The sequence below is a fragment of the Taudactylus pleione genome, unplaced genomic scaffold, assembly GCF_031769625.1.
Source record: "Taudactylus pleione unplaced genomic scaffold, aTauple2 ptg000451l, whole genome shotgun sequence".
Taxonomy (NCBI): Eukaryota; Metazoa; Chordata; class Amphibia; order Anura; family Myobatrachidae; genus Taudactylus; species Taudactylus pleione.
The window spans coordinates 1,051,574-1,071,587 of record NW_028284853.1 but is presented as its reverse complement, the minus strand read 5'-3'; the positions used below and the strand labels follow the sequence as shown (position 1 = coordinate 1,071,587).

The 20,014-nt window shown below is 45.2% G+C and overlaps 1 protein-coding gene across 1 annotated transcript in view; it reads right to left on the bottom strand.

Moving 5' to 3' along the window:
• Positions 1-20,014, bottom strand: part of LOC148505498 (otoancorin-like) — an 80,336-nt gene that overhangs the window by 17,710 nt on the left and 42,612 nt on the right. The window contains exons 12-25 of the mRNA XM_088448118.1: positions 17,081-17,218; positions 16,944-16,993; positions 16,729-16,849; positions 16,567-16,640; positions 13,412-13,535; positions 13,118-13,299; positions 10,725-10,815; positions 10,485-10,605; positions 6,862-7,046; positions 6,595-6,750; positions 5,842-5,975; positions 3,626-3,762; positions 3,103-3,197; positions 1,832-2,027 (exon numbers count right to left, since the gene is read on the bottom strand). Of these exons, the coding sequence (XP_088304244.1) occupies positions 1,832-2,027; positions 3,103-3,197; positions 3,626-3,762; positions 5,842-5,975; positions 6,595-6,750; positions 6,862-7,046; positions 10,485-10,605; positions 10,725-10,815; positions 13,118-13,299; positions 13,412-13,535; positions 16,567-16,640; positions 16,729-16,849; positions 16,944-16,993; positions 17,081-17,218 (1,804 nt within the window). The remainder of the gene's footprint in view (positions 1-1,831; positions 2,028-3,102; positions 3,198-3,625; positions 3,763-5,841; positions 5,976-6,594; positions 6,751-6,861; positions 7,047-10,484; positions 10,606-10,724; positions 10,816-13,117; positions 13,300-13,411; positions 13,536-16,566; positions 16,641-16,728; positions 16,850-16,943; positions 16,994-17,080; positions 17,219-20,014) is intronic.

Sequence of the window (20,014 nt, the reverse complement as noted above, 5' to 3'; positions counted from 1 at the left end):
ATGTTGTGCCCTGCATTGGGTGTGGTCCCCGCTGCTTCTGCTGTAATGTTGTGCCCTGCATTGGGTGTGGTCCCCGCTGCTCCTGCTGTAACATTGTGCCCTGCATTGGGTGTTGTCCCCGCTGCTCCTGCTGTAACATTGTGCCCTGCATTGGGTGTGGTACCTGCTGCTTCTGCTGTAACGTTGTGCCCTGCATTGGGTGTTGTCCCTGCTGCTCCTGCTGTAACATTGTGCCCTGCATTGGGTGTGGTCCCCGCTGCTTCTGATGTAATGTTGTTCCCTGCATTGGGTGTTGTCCCCGCTGCTTCTGCTGTAACGCTGTGCCCTGCATTGGGTGTTGTCCCCGCTGCTCCTGCTGTAACATTGTGCCCTGCATTGGGTGTGGTCCCTGCTGCTTCTGCTGTAACATTGTGCCCTGCATTGGGTGTGGTCCCCGCTGCTTCTGCTGTAACGTTGTGCCCTGCATTGGGTGTTGTCCCCGCTGCTCCTGCTGTAACATTGTGCCCTGCATTGGGTGTGGTACCTGATGCTTTTGCTGTAATGTTGTGCCCTGCATTGGTTGTTTTCCCCGCTGCTTCTGCTGTAACGCTGTGCCCTGCATTGGGTGTTGTCCCCGCTGCTCCTTCTGTAACATTGTGCCCTGCATTGGGTGTGGTCCCCGCTGCTTCTGCTGTAATGTTGTGCCCTGCATTGGGTGTTGTCCCCGCTGCTCCTGCTGTAACACTGTGCCCTGCATTGGGTGTGGTCCCCGCTGCTCCTGTTGTAACGTTGTGCCCTGCATTGGGTGTGGTCCCCGTTGCTTCTGCTGTAACGTTGTGCCCTGCATTGGGTGTGGTCCCCACTGCTTCTGCTGTAACGTTGTACCCTGCATTGGGTGTTGTCCCCGCTGTTCTTGCTGTAACATTGTGCCCTGCATTAGGTGTTGTCCCCGCTGCTTCTGCTGTAACGTTGTGCCCTGCATTGGGTGTGGTCCCCGCTGCTCCTGCTGTAATGTTGTGCCCTGCATTGGGTGTGGTCCCCGCTGCTTCTGCTGTAACGTTGTGCCCTGCATTGAGTGTTGTCCCCGCTGCTCCTGCTGTAACGTTGTGCCCTGCATTGGGTGTGGTCCCCGCTGCTTCTGCTGTAATGTTGTGCCCTGCATTGGGTGTGGTCCCCGCTGCTTCTGCTGTAATGTTGTGCCCTGCATTGGGTGTGGTCCCCGCTGCTCCTCCTGTAACGTTGTGCCCTGCATTGGGTGTTGTCCCCGCTGCTCCTGCTGTAACATTGTGCCCTGCATTGGGTCTGGTACCTGCTGCTTCTGCTGTAACGTTGTGCCCTGCATTGGGTGTTGTCCCTGCTGCTCCTGTTGTAACATTGTGCCCTGCATTGGGTGTGGTCCCCGCTGCTTCTGATGTAATGTTGTTCCCTGCATTGGGTGTTGTCCCCGCTGCTTCTGCTGTAACGCTGTGCCCTGCATTGGATGTTGTCCCCGCTGCTCCTGCTGTAACATTGTGCCCTGCATTGGGTGTGGTACCTGCTGCTTCTGCTGTAATGTTGTGCCCTGCATTGGGTGTTGTCCCCGCTGCTTCTGCTGTAACGCTGTGCCCTGCATTGGGTGTGGTCCCCGCTGCTCCTTCTGTAACATTGTGCCCTGCATTGGGTGTGGTCCCCGCTGCTTCTGCTGTAACGTTGTGCCCTGCATTGGGTGTTGTCCCCGCTGCTCCTGCTGTAACGCTGTGCCCTGCATTGGGTGTTGTCCCCGCTGCTTCTGCTGTAACGCTGTGCCCTGCATTGGGTGTGGTCCCCACTGCTCCTGCTGTAATGTTGTGCCCTGCATTGGGTGTGGTCTCACCTGCTCCTGCTGTAACACTGTGCCCTGCATTGGGTGTGGTCCCCGCTGCTTCTGCTGTAACGTTGAGCCCTAGATTGCTTATCTCAGTTCGTGAGTGTACTGACACCCAGGCTTTCAGTACATCGCTGCTGCTAATTGTGTTGATATCAGCAACATTACTTCCAAGCAGGTCCTTAATGTTTTGTGCACTTAATTTCTGTAAGGGAATTGCAAGAGAGAGAGAGAGAGAGAGAGAGAGAGAGAGAATCCATTAAATTGATGCATCAGACTTTCTGTGAAGCTTTAGGTACGTTAGTGCCTTATGTAATGGTTTTCAGGTCAGTGATATCCGCAAATCACCATATTTCAGCTTTACATACAATGTGGTGTTTTTGGTGCAAATAAAATGTTCAAAACCATTGTAAGTACCTTTAAGTGTTGAGCAGAGTTTCATTCATATGAAGGAACGTCTCCAGGAATAAAACTTGTATGTATTTTGTGTAGGGTCTTAAAGTACTTTAGTGCCGAATATTCAGGACTGATTCATAATGTAGCATACCTCCTAACTGTCCTAATTTCCCATCGTCCCACCCCCGGGCCACAATGTCCTACTGGTAGGGAGCTGTAAGCGGATGATGTGTGCATGCCGTGTCAACAGAGGCTGGGGAAGCTCAGAAAGTGCTGAGCATGCCCGCAGCATGACGTGAAATGTGGGCATGAAGCTCTGCTACATCCGTGATGTGCTACGGGCACAGTGTCATGCGAGACCCATCCCCTTTTGTGCGTGTGTCTCGAATCCACCCTCCTAAATGCTGGGAGACATGATGTAGGTGTGTCCATAAAGAGGCCTACAGTACACATGTTCCTGCATCCTTCATTGCCATTGTCACATCTGACAAGTCACAGGGATTCTTGCTCTATGGCTGCCATCGACACATCAGTTTCTTATATACTGTATAGTGAGATCCGCCAGAGAAGACGTCATCTTACATGGACGATCATCATTATTCCTGGACAAAAGTCCAGGAATGATGATGTTCGTCCATGTAAGATGACGTTTAGCCTCTTTCTGAGTTCCGTTTTTTTGGAGGGAAAAATCCGAACTCAACGTGCAAACTCGAACCTATCCGAGCCTGCACATCCCTAATCAAAACACTATGCATTAGTGACATCACTGAGGCATAAGCCACAAAGTGACATCATTAGTTCCATGAGAATTGATTCAGCCCACAAAAATGGCTTCCTCCACAGTGTGCAAGGAGAGGTGATGTAAAACGTGTCTATATGCTTACCTTGACTTCAACTGGATTCAGGCCTGTAAAGACAGTGAGAGCCATTTCTGGCAAACCTGTGGCAAACTGGACAAGATCTTCAGACCTAGCGCCACCTGCAGGAGAAACAGCGGAATAGATAGTTAGCCTCCCTAAAATCTTTTGCAGCTGAGTGGACGTGAAAGACGATATTGTTGTGCAGGGAGAACCCCAGTCAATGCTATATACCTAACCATTTACTTTCAAGGCTGCGTGGTAGCAAAATGCAAGCACCAGCTGAGGAAACTAAAGGTTAATGGATGTTGGCATGTTTCACCCAGGGTTCCTAGACATTTTTTAGGGATCTTGCAAAATTGTTAATAATAACATGAATTGTCTTCAGTACGACAGTACTATCTGCCGCAGGGTGGTGGGTGGCAGCCGGGATAAGGTGGAGTGTGCGTTTGGTTCGGCATTATGCAGCGCTGGGAGGCGCCTGGGGGAGAGTGGGAGTTGTAATTGTAGGACTCACTCAGGGCATTCCTTCCAGGCCACCGTCTCTTACCTATGACTTCCGCCATAATATGGAAGTAGGCATTGGATGAGTTCCCGGACGATGAGTAGGCCATCTTCAGCTTGCTAAACAGAAGCTCCTTCTGGCTTTGTGTGCACAGGGATGTTTTCAGAGGATTGGTAGAAGTTCTAAAATAAACAGTATTTTAAATTCACTGATTGCTGCCCATAATCATAAATTCAGTCTACAGAAACTGGTTCATGTGGGCAGAGTAGGAGTACTGTGGAGTAGGAGTACCGTGGAGTAGGAGTACTGTGGAGTAGGAGTACCATGTAGTAGGAGTACTGTAGAGTAGGAGTACTGTGGAGTAGGAGTACTGTAAAGTAGGAGTACTGTGGAGTACTGTTGAGTAGAAGTTCTCTGGAGCAGGATTACCTTACAGTAGGAGTACTGTGGAGTAGGAATACTGTGCAGTATGAGTACTGTAAAGAAGAAATGCTGTAGAGAGTACTGTGGAGTAGGAGTACTGTGGAGTAGGAGTATCATGTAGTAGGAGTACTGTAGAGTAGGAATACTGTGAAGTATGACTACTGTGGAGTAGGAGTACTGTAGAGTAGGAGTACCGTGGAGTAGGAGTGCTGTAGAGTAGGATTACTGTGGAGTACTGTAGAGTAGGAGTACTCTGGAGTAGGTTTACCTTAGAGTAGGAGTACTGTAGAGTAGGAATACTGTGAAGTATGAGTACTGTAGAGTAGGAGTACTGTGGAGTAGGAGTACCGTGGAATAGGAGAACCATGGAGTAGGAGTACTGTAGAGTAGGAGTACTGTAGAGAAGAAATACTGTAGAGTGGGAGTACTGTAGAGTAGGAGTACTGTAGAGTAAGAATACTGTGGAGTAGGAATACTGTGAAGTATGAGTACTGTAAAGTAGGAGTACCGTGGAGTAGGAATACTGTGAAGTATGAGTACTGTACAGTAGGAGAACCGTGGAGTAGGAGTACCATAGAGTAGGAGTACCATGGAGTAGGAGTACCGTGGAGTAGGAGTACTGTAGAGTATGAGTACTATAGAGTAGGAGTAGTGTAGAAAAGAAATACTGTAGAGTGGGAGTACTACAGAGTAGGAATACTGTGGAGTAGGAATACTTTAGTGGAAGTGTTAAAATAAATCCTTATGCATATTGCCACCATGTGCACCATTGCTGGTCTGCTACTATTTGCTGGGACCAACTGCTTACACCACCTCTGTGCCAACCTGCCTGCTGGCTTACTGTAATAACTATGAGATAGAGTTTTCATACTCGCTTTATCCAGTTCAGATATTACATTTTTCTCCTAATATCATACTTCCCTATCCTCCTGGAACAGCCAGGAGGCTCCCAAACATTTGGTGCCGCTCCAGGCCGCTCGGAAAGGTGGGCAAGTCTCCCAGAGGTCGGAGCCACCCGGTGGCTGAGGACACAGTTCATATTGAGTTGCGTCATCGTCGCTCCGCCCTCACTTCACAATTCCAGTAATCGTGGCATTGCATAGCAGAGGAAGGGGGCTACGGTCACACACCCAGACCCGCCCACCACTACCGCACCAACTTCCCTGCAGTGCCAACCTGGCTGCCAAAATTACGGCAAGTATACACTGCTCAGTATGTGCTTTACATTGATCACGTGAGTAAGAAGACGTCATGGCCTCCATTATTCAGATGTTAAGTTTGTGTGTTTTGAAGGTGTTTAGACCATGATGTGCAAAAGGAAAGTGCAAAGCGGGTGTCATTAATAAACATAGAGACAAGACTTGATCTCCGGGACCTGTGACGTGGTGAGGAACACATATAGTTTTGCTTGTGAATGCACCCTTCCCATCGCTATATTTCATTGAAATAAATAAATAAATAAATCTCGTGGTTTGCACTTCAGTGTAACTGCAACCACATAGCAACCAATAAGATATTAGCTCTAATTTCTCTATTGCTTTCTAGAAAATGATAGACAGCATCTAATTGGTTGCAATGGGAAACAGCTCCACTTGTCTGTTTTAGAAACTTCAGTGAATCTACCCCTCACACCCCTCCACAGGTGCCCCCATTTGGTCACTTCTGCAAAAGTAGGCGCATGACGTCGCAAAAGAGATTTTGCACTGGGTGTTTTTTTTATTGTTTTTTTTTTTGCGTGTGTGTGTGGGTACATTTATTGCCTTTAAAGTTTCATTATATTAATATTGCCATTTAAACAATAATTAAGTTCAGTTATTAAGAGACCTTTAAATACTTACTTGATGCCATCAGAGTTAATTGTTTGAATTAGGGTCTCATTCAGGCCACATACATAAGGAGCCAGGACTGTGAGTGCTGTCCCATCAATAGTATTGTTTTCGTGACTGAGAAATTGTGTTACCATTGCATTTATCTGAAAGGATTACAACCAGAGTGTTAGCTCAGTGTAATAACGTAATGGGTTTGTTTATGACACATTAAAGTAAAAAGGTGTAACATGTTTAGGAGTAAAATAAAGTTAAATCTCTTATGGGCTTCAAATTCTGTAAAATACCCTTAAGATGATTTACTTAGGAAAATATTTGTATTTCTTTTTTTTTATTCTCTAAAAGTGATTGTCTGCTGGTGACCTACTGTATATTGTTATGTGTGCAGGGATTGGCGTACTGCATTAATGAAGCCTAAGTTATGGCCAGTTTGGATGCAGAGTTGTTTTTAGGCGATCAGGCAGGATATTCAGTTATTACTGTAACCTCTGAGACTTCCCAGGCACGGTAATGACTATTACAACTTATACACTGCAGGAGTAGGGATGGCTATCAACCATCTATGATTTTACAACCATCAGTGTTCTATGGTCGATGACAAGAGTCATCCTTTTCCATCGATGGGGCAGCACTGATGCCGCACCATCAATGGCAGCGCCTGATGTTGAGAAGACATGATGGCTAAACCATCGATGGTTTTCTACATATGGTTTAAAACCATCAATGGTTGAGTCATCGATGGTCATCACTATATAGAAGACTCACCTTTACATCATTACTTTGCCAGGACGCGCTTCCTAACAAGGCTGCTAGCGTGTCCACTGTTGCGATGTTCCACTGACCAATCTCCTGTGTGCTATACATCCTGGCAATATTTCCTAACTGAGGGAGATACATCTCTTGTACACCATCAGGAAAGATCTGTGGAAAGACGCATTCAATGTAAAAACACAGATAGAACATCTCCATGCTGCTATATATTTTGATGAATTAAATAAATGCAAAGTTCAGTGGTAACTGTTAGAGACTTACTGTATCCAGTTTCTCTTTGAGCACCATCAGCTGGTCATCGCTAAAGGCCAAAGCTCCAAGGGTAACCAAGTTATCTTTTAGAGTTGGGTTGCTAAGACAGGCATCCAATTGGTTAACAGTATAGGTGGCAACTATGTAGTCCTTTTCTTTAGCGATCATATCTGTGGTGAGCTGGTCACATACAGCTGTACACAATATTACACAGTGAGTATTAGACCCTAACATGTACATCAAACATATTACAGCTGTCTATCAAACTCTATCCTTAGTATTCCTGTAATTTTGCTTATGAAGGGCTTGTCTGGAAGTTGTATTGAATAACTGACAACATACTATAGTAAGGGGTCTATGTATTAAGAGTATCTTGCTGGAAATGTTCCGAAAACAGCCATTTTCGGATGTATGCTCTCCAGTCAACTGCTCAGGTTATAGACCATCCAGATCTACCACCATAATTCCAACCCAACTGGATCAAGTTTTTATTGTTGGTCAGGAGTGATAGCCTTCTTTCTACCCATTGGGCATCTGCCCTCTTATCACCTAGCTGGGATATCCGGCTTTGCCTGGGTTGCAGAATGGACCTTGAAGTCCATCTGCAGCCTTCATTTTTTACATTGCAGACCAACACTGGAGACCACGGCATATGAAAATGTGCTTGGAGGAAATTAGTAACTGTCAGTGCAGGTGCAGTGTGACAGTAGATCCTCCGACTCACTGCTCTTCCGTTGGAGCTCTGCCTGCCCCCCACTGGTACATATAGGGCTGGTTCTAGACCTTGTGGAGCTCAGGGTGAAAGATTCCTTTCACACCCCCCCAAAAAAAAAAACCCTAAAGAGGACTCTCTTCTCCGCAAGGTGCTTGTGCTTCCGAATAGGAGGCGTGATTTCATGACACGCCCCTTGTTCATCACTCTGGGGAGCATGCCCTACGGAGAGGTAATGTCACTTCGGGCTATGGTGAGAAGGAAACGGAGGCGAGGGGCCTGGATATATGCCTTCCTCATCCATCAGATGTTGACTAGACCTGACCAAAGGTGTGGAGTCTAACTTACTGGGAGGTGTTCACCAGTGACCCCTTCAAGCGGGATTTGGGTTTAAGCTGCACCCAGCAAGCAAGTGGTGGCCCTTTGGTCAGGTTTCCAGTACAAGTGGAAAACGGAAGAACACTATCGCAGGAATAGCACAGGAGAATGATATTGTAAGCTTTGCACTTGGGTGACGTACTGGGTACACACCCTGTTGATCCAGACGCAGGGGAGGCTCAGTAGAATGGCACTAGGAGATTGTACTTGAATGATGTACTAAGTACACACACTGTGGCTTCAGATGCTGAACTGGCAGAGGAAAATGGCACTAGGAGATTGTACTTAGATTGACGTACTAAGTACACACACTATGACTTCAGACACAGAACTGGCACAGGAGAATGGCACTAGGAGATTGTACTTGGATGACATACTGAGTACACACACTGGTTCCAGATGCAGAACTGGCACATGAGGATGATACTTCGGAGATAGTACTCGGATGATGTACTGAGTACACACACACCGTGGGTAAACACTAGGAGTATATCACTAGAGGAAAGGAGCTTGGAACCTGGAACGCTGCAACAGCAAGTATTCACTGGAAGTAACGACATTTTACAGGCAACTTCCTGTTGTCCAGAGCCCAGTTAAATACCCAAAGGTAGCAGTCCATTGGAGGATAGTGTCAGCTGACTGCAACCAATGCTACCGTTGGGTAAAGGGCTAATCACGTGATGTAGACTGTCATGGCTGCGTCCATGCCGGTAACCGCAAGAACCAAATCACGGATCAAGCACATGGATGTCCTAGCAGACCCCAGGTATAATCCTCAGTGCGCCACTCACTGCTGCACCTGGCGTCTGACCGCTCGTGAGGTCAGGGGAAGCCAGCACTGAGGTGAGTAATGGCCGTTCCTAGGCCACAAACCTTACAGGTAAAGGATGACAGGGAGAGGCAATGGCTGAAAGGGGAGAGGCAAACAGGGAGAGGCATAGGTGACAGGAAGATGCAGTGGGAGACAGGGAGAGGCAATGTGTGACAGTGGAAGGCAGAGGGAGACAGCAGAATGCACCAAGAGACAGGGAGAGGCAGTGGGTGACAGCGTAAGGCAGATGGAGACAGAGAGGCAGTGAGTGACTGGGTAGGCAGTGGTTGAGAGAGAGAGGCAATGAGTGACAGAGGAGAGGTAGTGGGTGATTGGGTAATTAGTGGATGACAGGAAGATGTAGAGGGTGACAGGGAGAGTCAGTGGGTGACAAAGGAATGTAGAGGGTGAAAGCAGAAGGCAGTGGGAGACAGCGAAAGGCAGTGGGAGACAGCGAAAGGCAGTGGGAGACAAGTAGAGGCAGTGGATGAATGGGTAGTCAGCGGGTAACATGAATAAGCAGAGGGTGATGGTGAGATGCAGTAGGTGACAGAGGAAGGTAGAGGGAGTCCTTAAATACATTTTGCTGCCCCCACCCCTCCTCCCCAGCAGCAGCAGCTCTTACCGTCTGCTGTGTAGCTGCTACTGCTGCCACCGCTGTGTGCGCTCAGGAAGAGGTGCACAGGGTTTGTGGGAGAGTGGAGCTGCTGCCTGAGTCCTGCTGTGATGCTGCAGCACAGCTTGTAAGTATGGCAGTGTTTGGCAGATGAGAGCAGGCGGGCGCTGACATATTAGACTGCGCCATGTGGGTTAACTGCGGCCGGGTCCCCAGGCCACAGCACCCCGGGTGACCACCCTACATGCCCGCCCCTAGAACCGCCACTGAGTACATATCAACCTGTGCCTTCAGATCACTGCAGTGACATCCTGAGCGAACTTGCTTAAACCAACATTTAAAATCAGAGACTCCACAGCCTACTTGGTTGGCACCATGTAGACCTCCATGGCCCTGACGAACTTCAGACATAGCCAAAAACCTAATCCTGGTCAAACTACAGTACATAACCCTGCCAAATTTGGTACAGCTAGGTACAAAACACTGGCAGACACACAAACACACACGCACTTTCTCACTTATATAGATATACACCAAATTTCTCAGTTCTTACTTATTCTTTACTGGTGAGCCTGTCTTCCCTTTCCAAACCCCCTCCTCCCAATTCTTTCCCTTATCACATGCCCTCCCCTCTGTTAATTAACATTATCCAAATTAAGTTGAGTTAAATATATTTTATTTTTCCCTTCAGTTTTCTATTTTTAGATATAAAATTAGTAAGGTCTGTTTACCATTTCAAATAAAGAATTTTAAAAAAGGGTCCGTACTGTATACTGTACAATGGTCCGCAAATATGGACAAGAAATGACCATGGTAATTCTGAACAGTTGAAGTGTAGTGATTACATTGCAATACCTGTAGAGCATGAATTGTTAAATCATTCGAATTATTAAACCAATAATGCCCCAGCCTTACTCTCTCCTTAGCTATTGATCACCTTGGCTAAAACCATCCTGGCAATGACCTCACCATTTATTATCACAGCTCGGCATATAGACTGGAAAGGTGTTAGGGAAACATGTCCCCTATTCATTGTGCTCAGTCTCTGGCTGACCACTCACATCCCTTGGTGCAACTCCATTCTTAAATTTAATGTTAATGCACAGGAAACTCACGTTCTGCACGAATGAAAATCCTTGAGGAGACCTTAATTTGGCTTATGGTATAGGAGAACAAAGACGTACGTAGGGTTTTCATTTTGTTCAAGAATTGTGGGAAGAACTGTCTCTTTACTCTCTGCAATATAATAAGAGACGAGAATGAAATCTGCAATAGTTATAACCATAATTAAAAGCTACTCTATTGGGTATGCTGAGCAGCCGCAACAAAGTGTTGCATCCTTATAATGTTATTACCGTGTCAATGTTCTTAATGGTATTTCTGTCAAGAGCACTGGCAAGAGTTCCCATTGAAGTCATGGTTAAAATTGTCCACTTTGACGAATCGCTACGGGGAGAGAAATACTGTGAGAAGAAGCCAATGTTTCCTCTATGTAGTAAGTTGTATTCAAGAAATGACAAATTTGCTCCAAGCCACAAAAACCATCCTTAATTGAACCCTCTATTGAAAATCTCCAAATTTATTCTGACGTGACAAAAATTGCACCAGATAATGAATATTTACACCAAGATTCACCCTCCCCCCAACTCCTGTCATTCCATATTACATATTTTTAAAGGAACTAAGGAGTTTTAAACAATGACAATTTTACATTACACTTTATGCTAGTTATATAACCGTTAAACCATATTTGACTCCATTTTTAGTAGATATCCCCCAATATGGCAGCTATATGTAGTAATAGCAAAATGTTCCAAACTGTTCCTGAAATTATTGAGCTATTTATGTGTTAGGACAACCCGCTCATCCCTAGTTAGGATGTAGAACTTTACCACAGAGCTGAATAATTTGACCATTATTTCCTAGCTCTATAAACTATAAATAGTGCTGTATCTAAGGCACAGGGCCCTAAGGGTGGCACCGACTCTGTGACTCCTGCATTTAGCTTGTAGGGTGCCTGAAAGGACAGTCTGCTGCCAGTAGAGCTGCTGTAGAGCCACCCCTACTGTCCTTGTGATGCAGAGCTCTTCTACAGGGCGCCGGCCACTACCTGGTGATGTCACATGTTTGGGGGGCATTAAATCACCCTGTTACAGCACTAAATATAAATTTCCTGCAATGCAAATGTACAAACACAGAGCTTTATGTATACAGCTCTGATGCTCTGTTCCTTGAAACAGAGCTGCGTCGTCTATATAATAAATAATTCACAGTGATCTGTTCTGTCTGTCTGATGCACAGTAAGAGTGCACAACACCCCCAATGCATACTTGCCTACCCTTCCGATTTGGCTGGGATCCTCCCGAAAATCGGGTGCCGCTCCCGACCTCCAGGGAAGGCAGGCAATCCTCCCGGCTGCCGCCCACCCCTCCTATCCCCCCCGCAATTACCTTAGAAACACCTGCAGAAGGGGGGTGGGCAGTGACGCTGTATTGCATCATTTTGGCTCTGCCCCCTGCTTCACAATGCCTGTAATATCAGCACTGTGTAGCGGGGTTGGGGCCAAAATGACGCAATTGCGTGGGTCCGCCCACAAATACATGTCATCTGGCCAGCCCCGCCTCCTCACAATGACCACGCCCCCTGTCATGCTGATCTGGCTGCTCCCTCCCAGAAGGGGCCACCAGAAAGTCGGAAAGCCTGCCCCAATGGCTCCCACCATCAGGAGAGGAGGATCATTGCATCATAAGCGGTTAAGGGCCTGATTCTTTGGACGTGGCAGTGACGTGAAAATAGGGCACTGTGTGCGATGATGCGGGAACTGTTCTGCATATGCAAAGGGACCCCCCACCATCGGAGTTGTAAGCAAACCATCTCTGAATGAGGCCCAAAGTGCAGTGTGTGGGGGATTTGGCGGGGCAGGCTGAGGTGGCATAGGCCTAGGCTAGCATATGCCAGTCCATATTACAGGTACGGTATGTAATGTTTACAGATGCTTCTACATACACCTATCCTCAAATCATGCCAATGAGCCCTGTTTAGTGCCTCCCCCCTGGGCTACGAGGAAATATACAACTACTGTGCACCAGCCTTACGGCAGTCATTCGGACAGTGACACCGCCGGTAAGCGGAAAAATCCTTACAGTGGCTCTAAGAGACACCAACCATCCGGACATTGGCAATCATAGTGTGCTTCTATTTTAATTACCATCTTGGATACAGGTACTTCGTTTCAAGATACTCACATTGGGGTTTTTCAGACAACTTTGATAACATTTTCCTATAAGGACAATTGTTTTATGGTGTATCGAAGCTAACTCATATGTATACCTTTTTTTAGATTCTTAAAATAATAATCCATGCAGTATGTGATGTCATGCTGTTAATAAATTGACATTTTATTAGTTGATCGGTTTCAGTGAACCTGATCTTTATCCCCTCTTCTGCTAGAGCTGCTCTCTCTTTTTTCGAGTATGAAAATTTGGAAGAGGCAGTGGAAATGCTACACTCTTACCTCAAATTTGCCTTAGTACATAGATCCCACAGTGCGGAATGACCATTTAAAAAGCAGAATACGCAAAACTTTGCACCTCTGTAAATGGCCTGTTCCACTGCGGAATTACATTTTTGCAAATTTTCCCCTCAGTTTCCCTTACCTCTAATGGGTACATGGTTATTCTAGACATGGTACAGGGATGGTCCATGCGAAAGTTAAAGAGTTTTTCCATTGTTTAATAGTGGTACTTACCCATATTGTTTATTCAGTCTCTGTGTAATGGCCGAGTTCTGCTCATCAGTGAAGGAGGAGCAGCTCTGGAGAGCATGTAAGACGTAGGGGTCGGAGCTAATAATTTCTGCACTTGTCAGGTCACAGGCAAGACTGCCCAAGGTTTGTAGGTTTTCCATGCTGATCGCTGGGCTTATGATATTCTTAGAATAAATACAGAAACTAGCATCACATACATTATTACTTTGGAAAACATTGTTTCACTGCAGACTTGTTATATCATAACCCCCCAGTCCCTAAAAGTTACTTTCTCACCAGACAGGTTCTTGCGCTGCTGAGTAGTGAAATCCTCGATTGAGATCCCTGAGGTAGCAAATTGATGTTAGCCTTTGCTACAAGTTTGAAATACTGTACACAATTAGGTGGAGTCGTGTAAGGGCTGTAAAGAAATAAAAATGTAATTAAATATGGGTGAAATCTTATATATAAAATTAATTGATCTATTTGTTTGTCTGTTCAGTTATGCATTCGGACACTCCTGCAACGATTGGGATGAAACCGATGCGAGGTGGTCCAGTTGGATCCTGGCCAGGATTTAGGGGAGTTAGGGTCCTGGTAGACCTCCTGTTGGTGTACGCTGGGCAGAACTTTGACCTGGGAGCCTGTTCCGGGCCTTCCACTGGATGGATTTGGATGAAAACTTCACAGAGAGGTGGCAATTGGTCTGGGATGCCTAACTTAATAACTTGAAGATTTAAAACCGGGCAACACCGAGTACTTCAGCTAGTAACATATATAATCTAAAGATAATGATATAAGTCTGTCTATTGAGAGACAGTGAATGGCATTAAATGCTATACTATCCAGGGAGATTTATTGGTCAGCTCATTTTCTAGGCTGGGTGGTTATATTATAGCTACACAGTGTCGTCGCTTATTTTATTAACACTGAACAACAATTGTATTATTTTATGTTTTATTTATATTACATATATTTTGAATTAGTCTTTGGCGGATGTATTATCGACTCATTATAGAATCAGTTACAAGCGCTAATTTATTTTGATAATTTCCCAACAAATAATTAAGTTGCATTACAGAATACAAAAAAAGTACTAATTAAATTAAATTAAAAGCAAACATCCATTTGTCTTGCCCTTTAAAAATCAAAGGTGAATCTACTTTTGTGATGAGGTCCTATTGCAAAGTTCAAATAAATATAAATAATGCAATTAGAATGCAGTAGCCGTATTGATAATAGCAATAGCATTAGTGGGAGGGTTTAAGACGCACTCAGCCAATCCGAAATCGCTGCCAATTGTCATTATCGTCAGTGTGTATTTTGCACCAGGGTTGCGTGCGCCCAAGTTATATGCCTCCTGACTGGCGCATAGGTATCTTTCTTGTAGTCTGAATGTCATACATTTCCCCTTACTCTTCTAAACCCTCTCCATCCCCGCTCTTGCTCTCTAAACTGTATGCAAAAAATGCATCAAAGATATAAGCTTGTGCTCAATTCTGTATCAGTCCCTTAGATAGTACCATTGTTCACGCATTTTGCCATATTTTACCACTGTCTTCTTTCATTTCTAATGTTCTTTAAAACTTACAGTAATAGAACTTCATTGAATGGATTATGAATATTTTTTATCTTGATATAGCCTCTAGTACTCAAGCAAGTGTTCCAGGTGTGGCCAAACCAAGGCTGTATAAGATGAGTTTGGCCGAGTTCCTCTTCTCCCATAGTTTAATTTAAAACCCCAGCACAACAGCTTCTTGTGGGTTAACTGTACCGGTGAAAGGCCAGTGCACTGTGCCTATATAAGCATTTAAATCTTAACACAAGTTTAAAAGTAGCAAACTGATTTGGAGCTCACTCTGGTGTTTATGTGGGAATTACTGGTTGTACTGTCCAGCTGCTGTGAATAGGGGCCAGAGCATTGTATTGCCATGGGACCCCCATTCTAGAGTGGGATCAAAGGCTGTAAGTGTAGAGTGTGCGGTGCACACAGACCCCTGAGTCAAGTGGGGCCCTCACTGCACCCATGGACAATACTTGCCTTTCCACTGATGCTGTTAAAATGACTTGGAATATAGAGCTGACTTTTATCAGGTGGCCTAACCTCTGAACAAGGTACTTGAGAAGTTATCAAAAAGGTTTTGAAGCTTTGAGGACTTGGATGGTCCGTCAAGAATAAGGGCCTGAGCTGGACCACCCTGCTTCATCTCCAGATTACTCAAAGAGACCGTATACAGATGTGCTATATGTTCTGTGCTAAAAGCTCTCATGCACTATCTACATTATTCATGTATCCAATTATTTTTACTTTTTAACAATGAAATATTTGTTATAAAAGTGCTGTATTTCAAACATAAAGCAGCAGAAAAATAATATAAAAATTCAACAAATTATGGACCTCATTCAGAGGCACTCGCAAAAAGCGAGCGCTCGCTCTGAATGAGGGTGGCCGCTTTTTTTTTAAACCGGCCTCCTGGCCGCTCACTAAGCTATGGGTGACCACACACAACTTTTGCGAGCGGCCAGGTGATGGTCGTGATTATCGCGACCATCGGGCTTGCAACGAGACCCTTGTGGTAGGGTCTCGTCTGCTGCAAGCCCCAGTGAGCTTCCTGCTCAAATAGAGCAGGAAGCTCACTACTGACATCACGAGTGATGTCAGTAGGGCCGCCCACAAATGGCAGGTTTTCCTTCAGGAATGCCTCCGTTTGTCCAGCCACCCCCCCTCCCCGCCTACAAAACGGGGCGAGCTGCCGATCAACATCGACAGCCGCCCCGTTTGTAGCGAGCCCCGGAGCGAGTGAGTTTCTCACTCACTACGGGACTTGGGCATGCGCAGTGCCCCACCATCGACCCGCTTGCGAGCGCATAGCGCTTGCGAGCGGGTCTGAATGAGTGCCTATGTCTTTATCTAGAAATCAAACTAGGTAGTTCATCTATTTAAGCTAAATAATTGTGTGTGTTTTGTTTTGTCAAAAAGTGTTAGAGATGTGCGTTGACCCCTTTGTTTTGGTTTTGGCAAAACCACCCTGAAATGTTTTGCTTTGGATTCGGTTTTGGTTTCCTTAAAAATCAATCAAAAGCGATAAACAAAAATTTGATAATAAAATCAATAAATTATTTAATTTGGAGCTATTTGCAAGGAATCCAAGACCTGAGTTTTTTTTTAAAATCTGAGTTCCAAACTGACTACAGAACCAAACCAGGACTCGGTTCGACTCGGAACCCCAAATTGATTCCGAACTAGGACTCGATTCGACTTGGAAGGGAACCCCTAAATTCGGGTGTGTTCCTATTTCAGGAACAGCAAACCACACGTCTCTAGTCACAATCTTTGCCGAAACAATCTAGAAATACATCTCATGAAAAGACAGTGTTGGGATATGTTTATATCAATGAATGTGTGAAGCCCACTACTTGCAGTCTGTGGTAACCAATTGTAGGACTCTTACCTGAAGTAGAGCAAAACATCACTGGGATAGCTGGAGAAATCACTGGGTTTGAGTCGCTTGGCCATGCAGCTCAGCTAGGGGAAAATATTATGTACAGTAAATATAACTGTATTGCTATGTACAATGTAAAAATAAGATGGTTGGGTATTTAGAGTCACTTACCTGGCTACTATCTAAGGTCAGTGACTTGCCATTCATGGATTTAATGATGTTCTGATACTGACTGTCACTTAGGATATTTGCAGCTCCACACGTAAATCCTTGTAGCATAGAGACAGACAGCCTAGGAGAGAATGAAATGTTGGTTAACGGAAAACACAGTGTCAAACTTTAGACCAGTAAGAAATGATGGGTATACAGTACAGTAGGTTACTTACCCAGAGTAGTCGGTGAGTTCGATGATTACTCTCTTGAACAACACCTGAGCCTGAGGGGAAACACAACATTAAAATGACATTTGGGATTATAAGTACAGAACATTAGAATCACAGTATGTTTCATGGCTGTGACGTACCTGGCTGATTGTCCATTGCATGTTCATTATTTGGTTGACATTAATACTGGAGCTTAGTAAATCTGATGCTGGGATCTCACTGGCCAGACTGGCTGGTACAGCCTGGAAGATGCTCTTGCCTAATCTGTACTGAATGACCTAACAGATAGGAGACAGCAGCAATGAGTGACATACAGTACTGTTCTGTGAAATATACCTTTATATGCAATAAAACCCAAACAAACAATGAATGCAAATATTTATGGAACTTAGAAGTCCTTAAATAGGCAATAGTGGATGTTTGACTGCTGAAGAGTGATGCTTAGCGAAAGGTATAAAAGCTGTACCAGTGTTAAAGTGATAACGTACCATAGGAAAATAGTGAATGTGATCTGACTATGCAATTAAGTGGGTGCTGCCATATTAGACAAAAGGTGTGAAGGTAGATGCAGGTTATGTGACATCAAATATGGAGAAAGTCTTCATATTTAAGTATCTACTCAGTGGAAATTTTGACATGCTCAGCAATGGGAAACAGTCGGGAAGCCGATGGACGGAATCACGACCGCCGGCTTCCCGACTGTATGATCCCGGCAAGGGTTAAATGACAGGCATCGAAATCCCGACGCCTGTCATTTTCCCTACGCCGGGAGCCCGACACCCGGCTTAACGATCGAAGGTAAGCCGGGCGAGGGGCGCGGACAGCCACATTAGGTTTAGGGTTCCCAGGGGGGACTTAGGGTTAGGCACCCCCCCAGGAGGTTAGGTTTAGGCTAGGGGAAGGGAGGGTGAGGGTTAGGCACCCCCTGGGGAGGTTAGTGTTAGGCATCCCGCTGGGGGATTTAGGTTTAGGAGGCGGGGAAGGGGGGGTTAGGTTTAGGCACTTAGAGGGGGGATTAGGGTTAGGCACTTAGGGGGGAGGTTAGGGTTAGGCACCCCTAAGGGAGGGTTAGGGTTAGGAGGTAGAATAGGTTAGAGAATACTTACCGGGGGACGATCAGGATTTTCAGTGCTGCCGAGATGCTGCTGTCGGGATTTGAACCGCCTACTACTACTACTACTACTACCACTACCTCCACCACTACCACTAATACTACTACCACTATTACTACTACCACCACCACTACTACCACTGCAACATCCACCACTGCAACTACTACTGCTACTACCGCCACGACCACTACTACTGCTACTACTACTACCACCACTGCTACTACTACTACTGTTCTTCTACTACTGCTACTACTACTACTGCTACTACTACTATTGCTACTACTACTGCTACTACTATCTACTACTACTGCTACCACTACTATTACTGCTACTGCTACTACTACTAATGCTACTACTACTAGCACCACCACCACTACTGGATGGAAAGACGGGGGGTTTAAATATGGTAAACCATGTTGGTTTTTTTTAACAGCCTTTTTAAAATTTAATCTTGGGAGTTTGATTTTAGATGCTTCCCCTCGGTGGGTAGAGGGATTTAGATTCTGGATGTTCCCCTTCCTCAGGTTGTGGCTAGAGGGTAGCCAAGTTAAAAGCTTTCAGATTCGGTGTGGTTACCTCCCGATCTACATCATCCAGAGTTTGAAGGTAATGAAGCGTTTTGGAGTGCTGGTGGGTGAAGTAAAAAACTTCTCTAGAAGGGAGTTGGAGAGAAGAATTTTGCAGACTCACATCCATGACCAGCTGTCACTAAGGGACTGTCCGAGTGATGTCGCTTTGGCCGGGTTAGCTCTGTTAAATTCACAGAGGATACTGCAGAAGTTTAGAGACATTGCTTGGAAGACTTTATGTTGGGGAGAATGTCAGGTGGAAGAGTGCCAATGATCGTGGTTGTCCATGGGAGGAATGTCCAGGGGTGGTGGAGACGATGGACCACTTTCTGCTTGAGTGTCCCTTTAATGTAAAGATTTATGAGCAGGTGTCAAAAACCATTGGTATTCCGTGCCTTTCGGGGCTTAGTTACCCTGAGTGGGTTTATAGGGTAGTCAGAAGATACAGTGGATTTAATTTAATCATGATTTATTTAGTTAGTTTAGCAATTAGATTTCACACGTGGAGCGCACGGTGTCAGGTGTCCATAAGGAAAAAGGTCCTCCCCTATAAGAATGTGGTGGATTTGATTCTTCAAGAGGTGAGAAGGATGATGGATCTGGATAGGGAGGGGTTGGATGCTGTCAGCTGGTCTCATCGGTGGGGCCAGTTGAAACCCCCTTGAGTGGGTGGCAGACAATCTCTCTCAATTCCAGCTTTGGGTTTTCTTTTCTATATTTTCACTCCCTTGTAAATGGTTGTTTGAAGTATTTTTGTTTTCTTTTATGGAAAGGTTTGCATACATCTACCTGTAGGTGTTGGTGGTGATGGGTAATATAGGTTAGGGTTTTATGTATGATTTAAATAGGTTCCTTATACTTGAGGTGGTTTCTAAATCCTTGCTTAGTTTTCCCTTGCAGGTGGAGGATTGTATATAGGTAGTAGGGTAGTTAAGTGTGTGTATTAGGTTAGGAAAAGGTATAATATGAAGTAATATTATGTACTTTTTAATTAAGTCTTTGATTTTATGTAATTATTTATTTACATTTTATGTATTTATTATTATTATGCTTGTTGCAAGTTTTAATAAAACGAAGCATGAACACTACTACTGCTACTACTACCACCACCACCACTACTACTACTACTATTACTACTACTTCTACTACCATCACTACTTCTACTACTACCACCACTACTGCTACTACCACAACTACTACCACTACCACCACTACTACTACCAACACCACCACCACTACTACTATTACTATTACTACTACTGCTACCACCACTACTACTACCACCACCACTACCTACCACCACCATTACTATTACCACCACTACTACTACCACCACCACTACAACTATTACTACTACCACCACCACCACCACCACTATTATTACTACCACCAC